Source organism: Aulonocara stuartgranti (genome assembly GCF_965226115.1).
Source record: "Aulonocara stuartgranti genome assembly, chromosome: 8".
Taxonomy (NCBI): Eukaryota; Metazoa; Chordata; class Actinopteri; order Cichliformes; family Cichlidae; genus Aulonocara; species Aulonocara stuartgranti.
This window is the reverse complement of record NC_138959.1, coordinates 31712426-31724716: the sequence shown is the minus strand read 5'-3', so window position 1 is coordinate 31724716 and position 12291 is coordinate 31712426. Positions and strand designations below refer to the sequence as shown.

The 12291-nt window shown below is 43.8% G+C and overlaps 1 protein-coding gene across 6 annotated transcripts in view; it reads left to right on the top strand.

Moving 5' to 3' along the window:
- Nucleotides 1–12291, top strand: part of rab3gap1 (RAB3 GTPase activating protein subunit 1) — a 62216-nt gene that overhangs the window by 28027 nt on the left and 21898 nt on the right. For all 6 annotated transcript variants that reach the window (XM_082545415.1, XM_082545416.1, XM_082545420.1 and 3 more), the window contains 9 exons: nucleotides 429–594; nucleotides 1582–1681; nucleotides 4152–4233; nucleotides 4418–4486; nucleotides 5441–5514; nucleotides 6229–6321; nucleotides 6462–6634; nucleotides 7230–7331; nucleotides 7509–7681. In XM_082545415.1, the coding sequence (XP_082401541.1) occupies nucleotides 429–594; nucleotides 1582–1681; nucleotides 4152–4233; nucleotides 4418–4486; nucleotides 5441–5514; nucleotides 6229–6321; nucleotides 6462–6634; nucleotides 7230–7331; nucleotides 7509–7681 (1032 nt within the window). The remainder of the gene's footprint in view (nucleotides 1–428; nucleotides 595–1581; nucleotides 1682–4151; nucleotides 4234–4417; nucleotides 4487–5440; nucleotides 5515–6228; nucleotides 6322–6461; nucleotides 6635–7229; nucleotides 7332–7508; nucleotides 7682–12291) is intronic.

Genomic DNA, 12291 nt, shown 5'->3' with positions numbered 1-12291 from the left:
TCACTTGATTCAAACCCCCAACCTTCTGATCCCGGGGCAGCCACTCTACCTACTGACCTATCCCTCACACACGTTTACATCGTTGAACAAGTCTGTGCTACAGAGCACGCTGCATCGCAGCATCGCAGCATCGCAGCAAAGAATTGGTTTGGAGGATTTTTTTTAGAAGTGATGAATTGCTGCAGCCCCAGATTACGCCAATGAACACAACATATTAAAACCAGTCTGTGTAGCACTCAGCGGTCCGTGCAGTGACAGTGCTGACATACATGCCAGTACAATGCAGTTCTGCAGCTTGTTGCTCTGTGTTTCAGTCGGACTGTTTAGTTTAGCTGGATTGTTGCTGGTTGAGAGAAACTGAAGCTGGATGTCGGGCGTGTACCAGAGATCCTGCTAGTAATGCCTTCTGCTGTTTATCTTGTGTTCAGTCAGGTGCCGATGTTTGTGCAGATCCAGCAGAAGTGGAGGCGGATGTATGCCGGAGAGTGCAAAGGACCAGGCGTGCGCACCGACTTTGAGATCGTTCACCTGCGTCGAGCGCCCGTGCAGTACAACCACCTGTCCGGCCTGCTCGACATCTTCAAATCTAAGATAGTAAGTGCTCTGGAACAAACATCTTTATATGGATCATATTTCAAGGTTGTTTGTTTGTTTTTAATAAAGAAAAATTAAAATTGTACAGCCACAGAGCGTCATGTACCCATGTTCTACAAGTATCACCTCAGCATCCTGTTCCAGACCATTTTAGGACGATGTGAATCCTGTTAAATGCAACTAATAATCATAAAAGCATCCACGAAGTGCATGTAAATGTATTTTCTAAAACATTTATTCATCTGGTTTTTCCTGCTCATGTACAGTCTCTCCTCCTCCTCCTCCTGCTGTGCTCTGACAGTCACACAAAAACTGTATTCAACTTGAAAATAACACAAACATCTTATCTTATAATAGGAATATATTCTTGTAATAGTTTGTCAAAGAGCAGGTTGATAACAGTACAGCACACTGCTTAGTTATGTGAACATTGGGAAAACAGAAGAGGAAGAAGAAGACGTCTAATTCTGTGTAAATTCGGTTTCTGGATTTTTGTGAAATTAATTTGTGAATAAAATAAAGACTGTTAGGAAGTGGATGTTGGTTTAATGATCAGTTTGTTTGAACTTTGTTTATTCCTATTCCTGGAAACACAATGGATTCCCAGACATCACGTTGTTTAACCCTTTCATGCACAGTGGTCTGCAGCTATTCAAAGGCTGTTTTCTTGTATTTGTGTTGATGTTGATGGTAAACTTGCACAGAAACACTACACACTGATGTCTCCATACCCTTCATAAGTCAAAACCGATGTTGTCCACCTAAGTGGACATTTAAAAAATGAAGTTCAAAAATCTTATATTCATTCCTAAAGAAGAATAAAAATCCTGATTGATGTTGTCATCATCCACACATGAGGGTTAAATGTGTTCAGTATGTTCCCAGAAACAGCCGACAATGACGAGGTGTAATCCACGCCTGTACAGAGAGATTAATGCTGCAGCTTGTTACCATAAACATGAGCTGATGTCTTCCTGTTGTCATCAGGGTTGTTCCCTGTTCCCTCTGCCTCCAGTCAACATCGCCATTCGCTTCACCTACGTGCTCCAAGACTGGCAGCAGTATTCATGGCCACAGCAGCCTCCAGGTAGGCAGTACATGTTATGGTATTAATACACAAATAAAAAAAATGTAATATTATTATTAAGAAATTATTAAATTTTTTTAAATACATGTCAGCAAGTGGCTGACATCCAGAAACCCTGCCAGTGGCTTTTAGGAGGCGTGTGTGTGATGCAGGTCATGTTGTTATTTCCTGTGGAACGATTGTACCTGCTGGTTCCAGGTCGTTCTTCTGATAAGTCTTTTCACTCGTCTGTCTGAAATCGTGTGGGGAGCGCTTGGTCGTGGCTGGTTTATCGTAAATAAATAAAAACCCTGCAGGGGCAACGCCAGGTTTATGGCCCCAACAGTGCTCACTGGAACCTTCAGTAACTTAGAAGTTCTTCTGTAGCCGATGCCATCAGTCTTAAGTGTGCAAAGGTCTTGAGAGAGCTTGTTGGTTTTACCCATCATGAGACGCTTCTTGTGTGAAACCTGGCTAATGAGGCCATAGTTGGGACTGAACCGGCTGATATTAATTTGCACTAAGTGGCAGGATTGCTCTGTAATTACTCATAAATGTGTCTTTTTGCACCTTTCTTTCTGTCCAATACATTTCCCCCGTGTCATTCTTCATTGTTAGATGTCATGTACGGACATCTATGGTAGCGCTGGGTGATATGAGCAAAATGTAATATCACAATATTTTTTTGCTATATCACAAAACACGAAATAAATCACGATATGTTTAAGTTATTTTCAACCATATAGGATCTAAATTTGCACTTATTCAAACCGACCATTCAGGATGGTTTTCTATTGTCAACATAAAAATGATCTGAATGAACTGAAATGTTTTCTTTTAACCATCAGCTGCACACAGAGGATTTTCACAGATTACAGTATAATCACAGTAAGTCTCTTTCTGTGGTCAACACTAGACTTTAACATCAAAAGATCACAGCAACAAAAAACGACGTCAAGAAAAGAATCATGAGTCAAAATAAAACGACTGAAATGAAAAAGCTGCTCTGTTGTTCCTATAAAAATGACAAAAATAAAAAAAATGGATGACATCAAATTACAGAAACAAGTCGAGACAGTGACTATAAAACAGTTTATTTAATGTTTGCTTGGTGTGCAGGGAGACGTTGACATGCAGGGTTCAAAACATCGTTACTTTTGCAGCGAGATTCATTCTCTCACCGTCTGAAACTCCTGATGTCGCCATATTTTTACCTGTTCAGTTCAGTTCAGTTTTATTTATACAGCACCAAATCACAACAACAGTCGCCTCAAGGTGCTTTATATTGCACAGTATTGTACAATAATAGATACAGAGAAAAACCCAACAATCATATGACCCCCGATCAGCAAGCACTTTGGGGACAGTGGGAAGGAAAAACTCCCTTTTAACAGGAAGAAACCTCCAGCAGAACCAGGCTCAGGGAGGGGCGGGGCCATCTGCTGTGATTGGTTGGGGTGAGAGAAGGAAGACAGGATAAAGACCTGCTGTGGAAGAGAGACAGAGGTTAATAACAGGTATGATTCAATGCAGAGAGGTCTGTTAACACATAGTGAGTGAAGAAGAAACACCCAGTGCATCATGGGAATCCCCCGGCAGCCTACGTCTATTGCAGCATAACTAAGGGAGGATTCAGGGTCACCTGGTCCAGCCCTAACTATATGCTTTAGCAAAAAGGAAAGTTTGAAGCCTAATCTTGAAAGTAGAGATAGTGTCTGTCTCCTGAATCCAAACTGGAAGCTGGTTCCACAGAAGAGGGGCCTGAAAACTGAAGGCTCTGCCTCCCATTCTACTTTTAAATACTCTAGGAACAACAAGTAGGCCTGCAGAGCGAGAGCGAAGTGCTCTAATAGGGTGATATGGTACTACAAGGTCATTAAGATAAGATGGGGCCTGATTATTTAAGACACAGGCATCGAACTCCAGGCCTCGAGGGCCGGTGTCCTGCAGGTTTTAGATGTGTCCTTGATCCAACACAGATGATTTAAACGGCTAAATCACCTCCTCAACATGTCTTGAAGTTCTCCAGAGGCCTGGTAATGAACTAATCCTTTGATTCAGGTGTGTAGACCCAGGGTGAGATCTAAAACCTGCAGGACACCAGCCCTCGAGGCCTGGAGTTGGCAAAGCCTTATTTAAGACCTTGTATGTGAGGAGCAGGATTTTGAATTTTCACCATCGTACGTAGAAAAACTCACAATACATCGAGTTTATTTGTTATATTGTTTGATTTAAAGTTGTTTCTCTGCATGTGTGGATTGGATGGGTTGTTACCAACATCTAGTGAGAATTTCATGTGAACATCACCTTTAGAAATATATGTAGACAATTGGTGATGCGTTCAATATGTTTTACGTGTGTGTGTCACAAACAGAGGTTGGTTGTGTTACTGAACTCCCTGACTGTGAGGACGCCCTGGGTGGGCTCTGGTGACAGACTGCCTGCTTTGCTGTTTGGACGATTATTCAGTTTTTTGTGTTTTTCCCTGCAGATTTTGATGCGCTCCTTGGTGGCGAGGTGGGGGGGGTGGAGTTTGGGAAGTTTCCATTCGGTGCCTGTGAGGAGCCAATAAGGTAAAAACTGATGATACTTTCTAAAAATTACAGTCACATGTTTTCTGCACACTGAGCAGTCGGTGTGACGGCTTTGTTGCTTATCACGTGGTCTTGGAGCCTCTTCATCATCATCCTTATCTGTGGGTCTGAGGAAGACTTACTTTGTTTGCTGTTACTGTGTTTCTGTTTTTCACTTTTGTAGTGAACTTCATCTCGCAACAACCTGGCCTCATCTTACTGAAGGCATAGTTGTGGATAATGACGTGTACAGGTAAGGCTGTGTGTGCAGTGTTCTGGTGTACTGTACTAAGAGCAGCTGCAATATACCAGCTAGATCGTTTTGTTACCTCGCAACACTCAGCCTCACTGCAACTGCGTCACCAGCTGAGCCACGAGGAAACCGATGGGCTCAAATTGTGGTCATAAATATTTTGTACTTGTGAGTTCAAACTCACACACTGCTAGGGAACCTGAGCGCAGAGTTTTACACACAGTTTGTTGCTTTGTGTCTGTAAGACAACCTTAACAAAAAAAAAATTGTAACTCGTGTAAATATTTTTTACAAACACACAAATTCTCATCTGTAGATGCACAAACATGAAATCTTCAGATATTCTGGCTTACAAGGTTACAAAGCTCACAACTACACATTTGATTTGCAAGTACAATTGACCACAATCTGAGCCCATAGAAACCAGCACTAATCAGCCAGTGACCACAGCTGATGCTAGCGTGGGCTAAAGTGCACCACACTGAGTGATGAGGTACCCGGGCTAGAAAGACAACTCCAGTTTGAGGCGCATGTCCTCCTGACATTTGGTGTTTGTGTTAACGATCCAATGGAAAAGCTTTGATGGGAGTGAGCTGTTCACTTGCACTATAGCACACAAAACGCTGCGCTGAGCACTGAGTGTTGCATCCGTGTACACACTGCATTGCTTCATATTTCACTCGTAAAGTAGGAAATGGGTGGAGCAGTTTATTAAAAGGGTAAACGTACATGGGTTTGATTGTAAGGCCCAAACAGAGCTGGCACAGGTCTAACAAGCATGAAGGGACAAACTGAGTGTGACATAAGGAAATGCTTACATGTGTAATTATCTTGATTACTGGTGAAGGACTACGTCACATGTAATCAAACATGACTCATTACTTATAAAAACCCTTTAACTAAAAGTGTATCAGAAACTCTCCTCTACTGTTTACTCTGGTTATCACCCAACAGTGACCTCGACCCTCTTCAAGCTCCTCACTGGTCAGTTCGAGTCAGGACGGCTGAAAATCCTCAGTGTTTACTGGGTAAGTTAAACTGATCAGTGGGACACTCAGGGACAGAGACCATGATGCTTTGGGGCAGACCACAGAGGTTTTACTAGTCAGTACAGATTTCAAACACACCACTACATACTACATTAAGGTCAGTGCATTAAGTGCACTGACCTTAATGTTGTATTTTTCTGGTTGCTAATACACTTGGATCCATTACAAACATACACATTGTTGTGTGATGTGTGAAGACTTTTTATGGCTTTGTTTTTTGTCCGAACAGCACAGAGGAAACTATTTCTAAGCTAAAATTCATGCATCAAATGATACGCAGCAGATAAGACGGATGTAATCAAGCTACCGATAGAAAGAACATAGTGAAGGACAAATAAAGTGTCTTTTTTTCCTCATTGTTCTATGTGTGGGCCTCCTACTTCCTCCCACAGTCCAAAGTCATGCAGTTAGTGGGGACAGGTTCATTGGGGCCCTAAATTTCCCACGGTGTGAATGTCTGTCTCTGTGTTTGCCCTGCGACAGACTGGCGACCTGTCCAGGGTGTGCCCCGCCTCTCATGACAGCCCCAAGCACTTTACATGTGATGTAAAGTGGACTTTTCTTTTGTTGCCACGTCCATGATTTAGAAAATGTTACACAGATGTTGTCCTGCTTCGCTGTGCTGAAGCGTGTGCTTCATGAAAAGTTTGAATAAGAAAATATCAGGTCAGTAACTGTTTGTGTTCCCTGTAGGTGAGGCTGTGACAGAGCTCTTTAAACTCTGCTGTAGGACTGAGTCTACAGAGGAGATTCCTGGAAGAGGATACGCTGAAGATGAGGGCAAAGGTCAGGTTCCTGGCTTTACTTGTTGAGTGACCATACTGCATTCTGGAAACGTGCGTAGCTTACTGGGAGATCTGGGCATCTGTGCTGACCCAGGCCTCAGCAATTGAACAGAAACTCTTGGATGTGTTTGTCGTCTGTAGAAAACAGTGATATCAGCTCTGCTTTGTCCAAGCTGACCGAGCCAGCAGCAACTGTGCCCATTTCCAAACTGTCTGTCTCCAACATGGTGCACAGTGCCCGGAAGCACATTCGCCGCCATCGACGCATCGATGAGTCGCCCCTTAACACCGAGATACTCAATTCTGTCCTTCTGGTAAGAGTTAATCATGTAACCTGTTTAAAAGGCATTAACTAGTCGGAGTTGACTAATACTTGACTGAGTTTTAATGGTTTCAGCTCATTTTATGAGGAAACTGATTCTGACAGAAGAGGTGTGGATCCCGTGTTAGGAGACGGTGAGCGTGATATTCAGAGCAGCAGAGACCTCGGAGCGTGTGGTAGTTTGACTCGTACTGATGTGGCTCCTCTGCTTCTTGTCACAAACAGTTTTTCCTTCCTGGTTACTGTTGAGCCCGTCACACTCAGCAGCTCGAGCTAAGACAGCCTTGAATCTTCAAACTACAGCCGTAATTGCATTTATGTCTTAGAGTGCTGGCCACAGATATTGATCCCATCTGACAGCAGCTCAGTAAAGCACAAGAGCGTCATCTTAAACAGGATATCAGGCAGCGTTCTTATTTTTATTGTCTATTTCTGGTCACATCCTGCTTTTGCCACTGAGCGATCAGCATCCTGTGTTTTATCATGAAGTGATGACTACGTGAGCTGCACTTGTTTAATTCTTCTAACATCTAGAAAACAACAGAGTTTCTAAATGACAGACTTATTTATTTGTGTTTGTGTCTCAGTATCTGTTTCCAGATGCTGCTGTGGAGAAGTCTGACTGTAAGAATAACACTCAGCTGTCCAACTCCAGTGGGACATCGGAGCAAGAGAAAACCTCTGATTATGTATGTTTGCCTCTTCACCACTCGCACACTCAAGGTTACACTCAGGTCAGGTCCAATATAAGTTTCAGAGTGAAGACAGGCTCAGTGCTGTCAGTACTTTGTCAGGATTTTTATTAGAATGTATTAAATTTGGTGTCCTGCTGTTTGATTTCATGCTGGTCTTTTCCCTCGTTGTAGAACCTTTTCCACCAGCTGAAGTCAGCCCCCAGTGACAGTCTGACCTACCGTCTGGCTCTGTGTGTGTGTCTGGTCAACTATTACTACGGTGGGCTGCGGGCTGTTGGACACCTCTGGCAGGAGTTTGTCCTTGAGTTGCGTTACCGGTGGGAAAATAACCATCTTATTTGTGGGTGGGTACCTCACAGGCTCGTGCTGCTTTGATTTTAAAGATGTCACACATATTAACATTTTCATTTTATAGCAGGTAAAATAAGTAGGGATGGGTATCGAAAACCGGTTCTTGTTGAGAACCGGTTCCCACTGTTTCAGTTCCTTGGAAGTGTTTGCCATTTTTGCAAACGATTCCCTTATCGATTCCAGTCGCCCCGAATGACGTCACCACGTTGCGGAGCGTCATTTACCTGGCAGGAAACATGGCGCGTAAGCAGCTCAAACGCTCAAAAGTTTGGTTAGACTTTACGAGAACGGATGACAACAGGGCAACTTGCAATACTTGCAAAGTGGATGTTTCATTTAAGGGAGGAAACACTACGAATATGCAAAAGCATTTGCTCACAAAACACGTGATGACCTTAAATGAATGTCGTGTTTTTAATTCCGCTCCGGACTCGTGAATCTCAACCCAGCAGCAGCGGTAACGTTTGCACGTCCTCTCCCGTTAATGCGGCAGGTAAATAATCAACAACAGTGCATATTATGTTAGCGCGATCTGCCTTATTACAAAACCATTACTGTGCATTTAGTGACCATGATGAGACAGACAGAGTCTGGCTCAGATGCTGGCAGCTCTCGCTGCAGTCTACCGGCAGCGTCTCCTTTCAGGCCAGGATAGACGAATGTCACCGAACAGTGACTCAGTTTGTGGTCAAAGGCTTGCACCCGTTTGCCACAGCAGATGCCCCCGATTTTCGGTAAGTGAATGTGTTTAATTGTAGGCAGGGACATTACTGGATATTCTTGTGTAATTGCTACAGAATAATTTATGTTATACTTTGTTATTGCTACAGAAGAACATTTACAATTTTTTTTCCTGGGGACCCTGGGACACCCCATTGAAGAGCCGTAGGCTGTGGATCATTAAGATCTCACTGTTGGGTTTGTAAGGCCATGTTACTCCTAAATTTCTATCTTGTTCAAAGAGAAGATATAAAACAAAGTTCTAAGCTAATCGACCTTAGTGTTCTCCTTTTTTTAAAAAGAATCGATAAAGAATCGAATCGTTAAACAGAATCGAAAATGGAATCGGAATCGTGAAAATCTTATCAATACCCATCCTTAAAATATGTATTGAACACGTCAGCAGTTCTCTAAGCAAATATATTTCTAAAGGTGCTTTGATGTGAAATTATCACCAGATGTCGGTAACACAGGGACATTAAACACACAGACATTTATTTATTACTTTATACAAATGTTGGTGATGACAGTTCATGGCAGCTTCTGTATGGAGAAACCAGTCCCATCATTGCTCATGACTTTGACCCACTCACCACACAAACAGTCTCTAAATCCCGAATGCTCCGTGGATCCTTCCCACAGATTCGGCTCAGGTGATTGGCTGGGCCGATCCAGCAGCTTTACTTGATTTCTCTGAAACCAACGGTTTCCATTGGCTGTGTTTGAGATCATGGTCTTGCTGAAACATCCATCCTTGTTTCATCTTCATCATCCTGGTAGATGGCAGCAGATTTTAATCAACAATGTCTCCATTCATCCTTCCTGGAGTTATGTTTAATGGCTCAGTCCCTTTTGCAGCTTGTTATAAAGTTTTTATGCATAACTTTTCTAAGCAATCACACATTTTTTTGGGAACATCAAAATCATAATGCTCCCACCTCCAGACTTCAGTGTTGCTGTGGTGTTTTTGGGATGAAGCCACCCAAACACGGTGTGTTTACAGCATTCAAAGAGTTTTGCTCTTAACAAAGGTGGTCGCACTTTTCTCCTCTCCTCCTCTCCCTTAGCTTCCCTGCTTAGCCTCTTATGTCCTTGTCTTGTCTCGTGTTTTTTGTATTACTTTTCCCTGGAACACTCTCTCACAGTCTGTTCTCTAAAACCTAAAAGAGGAATTATGGATTTGATCAACTGGTCCCTGAATGCAATTGACACCCCTTTCTCAACGAGAAGTTTGGGCTCGGGTGAGCCTGAGTGCTGAAGATATCTACCTATTCGGAACCATGGTAACAGGGTTCTGGCTGATCGGAGCTGGCTTGGCCCTGACTTATCGAAGAATTAAGAAAGCGGAACCAGCTGTTCAAACCCCCACAAGGCTGCCCGCTGGGATTGAAACGATGGGAAGAGGCGTGAGTTTCTCAAAATGAGCTCATTGAGTGCAGCATGGATAAGATCTTGGAGAAGCTTACGGCTGCTGTGAATACTCAGAATAAGACTTCTGAGTGCAAATTGGATCACATCTTGGAGAAGCTCACTGCGGTCGTTGTTAACTTGTTATTTTCTGTTATATTGCGAGAGTACTGTTGCCTGCGAAGGGTTGTTGTTGGTGTGGAGAAAAATGGCGTAACAAATAAAGCGCTTGGAGTGAGACTACGACGTCGTGTCTTTTGAGTTAACAGTCGTGAGTTCTCAGAATCGGCTCTCTGAGCACAAGAATGACAACATCACGGAGCGCAAGTTTGATAACATCATGGAGAAGCTCACGGCTCTCCAATGGGAGATTGAGAGACCAGTGTCGGAGTGTTAGAACAGCTTTGAAATTCATATGAGCTGTTCGCACTAAAGTAAAAACTTCCATCACTTATGCGGATACCCCTTCGGCCCCAGCTGTGGGCTCAAGGCTGGGGCCGAACAACAACTCCCTGATAACGACTGTGTTTAGACTGTTCTTCCCACTCCATGCAAGGCCACCTGGGTTGGCTGGAAGACTGTTTACTTAGCCTGGCAGGGAGGAGGACACTGCCTCAGCTGAACTCTGGACACGCACACGCTTACACAGACATATATATACACATGCAGATGTACACTCCTCCCCCCTCCAAACGCCTTCGACGCTTATTCCCCTCCGATGCTGACGGTGGATCAAGGAGACCAGCGCACGCAGGCCCGGATGTACTGTCTACACTGGCTGTCTCTCACCCTTTACCCATCCCTGTTGCTTGTCATGTGTTTCTTTCGTGTATTAAGAGTTTTTTCATGTGCAGAGGTGTTTTTTTCTGTTCTCAAACTGATCTCCCTGTTGGAGCTCAGTCTGGGGGGAGTTATTTTTTTCTCCTTATCTTTCCTCATGTGGTGCATTTTCCATTGTTACACCTCTCTGACCTGTCTTCCCCATGTGATGTTTGTGTCATGTATGTATGGTCAGAAGGGTAAGATGGCGCTGGCAAAGGTCGGCAGCCTTAACCCAATTTCCATCGGGGTCAGCCTTCAGGATCAATAAAGTTTTATTGAATTGAATTGAATTATGTGACCAAACTATGTTAAAGTTAAAGCGTATTGTTGTACCTATGCATTACACTGGAGCAGAGCTTACATACATTCTTACCTGCTTACACTCATCATTCATTCGTCAAACTGAATAAAATGGCAATAAAATAGGGTGGCTGCAGCTCAGGCAGTAGAGCGGGTCGTCTACTGATCGGAAGGTTGGTGGTTCAATTCCTGGCTTCCCCCAGTCTGCATGCCAAATATCCTTGGGCAAGATACTAACCCCAAATTGCTCGCCGATGCATTCATTGGAGTGTGTGTGTGTGAGAGAGAATGTTACTTAGAAAGCACCTAGAAAAATGTGCTTGTGCGAATGGGTGAATGCACAAGTTGTGTAAAGCGCTTTGAGTGCTCAGAAGAGTAGAAAAGCGCTATATAAGAACCAGTCCATTTACCATTTAACCAGGGGAGTATTGCACTGGTTGGATGGCAGCAGCCATGGAGGGAGGGTGTAATTGTCCCGTGTTATGCTGGTGTTTTGTATTAGATGTAAGCTTACATTTGGCAGCATTAGTGAACATTATACTGAATGTTACACAGGAGTGTCTCAGGTAGGAGGGAGGCTCACTCGGTCCATTCACTGAGCTTAGTGTTCAGTGATCGATGGTCCAGGGGAAAAGCTGTTTTCTTAGCCTGGCTGTCCTGTTTCTTGAACAGGTGCTGTCCAGGATGAGATGAGATTTGATTGGCTCTCCTGAGACAGCGAGTGCTGACCATGTCCTCCAGGGAAGGAAAGGGACAGGCACTATTCTTCTGTACTGTCTTAATGACCCACCGAGCAGTTAGCATACCAAGCTGTTAGCAGTAGGTGGGGACACACTATGGTGCTGTGGTAAAAAAGCCACCAAGACTTTCTTCTCCAGATGGTTCCTCCTCCTCCTCAGCATCCTGAGGTGGAGTCTTTGACTTTGGACCATGAGAGGTCCTCAGCTACGTGAGTCCCCAGGAACGAGGACACTCGCTGAACACAGTCTGCTTGATGTGGAGAGGAACGTGTTTCCCTCTGCTGAGGTCACATCTCCTTAGTTTTGATGGCGCTGAGCAGACGCTTGTGTTCATTGCAGCAGCCTGTCAGGTTTTTAACCTCCTGCCTGTTCGCCGTCTTCTCCACTGATGATTGTCGCATCATCAGCAAATGTAACGATGGTGTTAGAGGGGCAGGTAGGTGTGAACTCATGAGTGTACAGGAGAGCAGGCAAAGACGCCTGTGGATACTTTATGAATGCAGATGATAATATTCTGCCAGCGTTTCACAGACTTGTTCAGCAAACTTTAAACACACTTCACGCTTCTCTTTTTTTCTGTGGCTCTTGCACACATATTGTTTTCTTTGAAACAG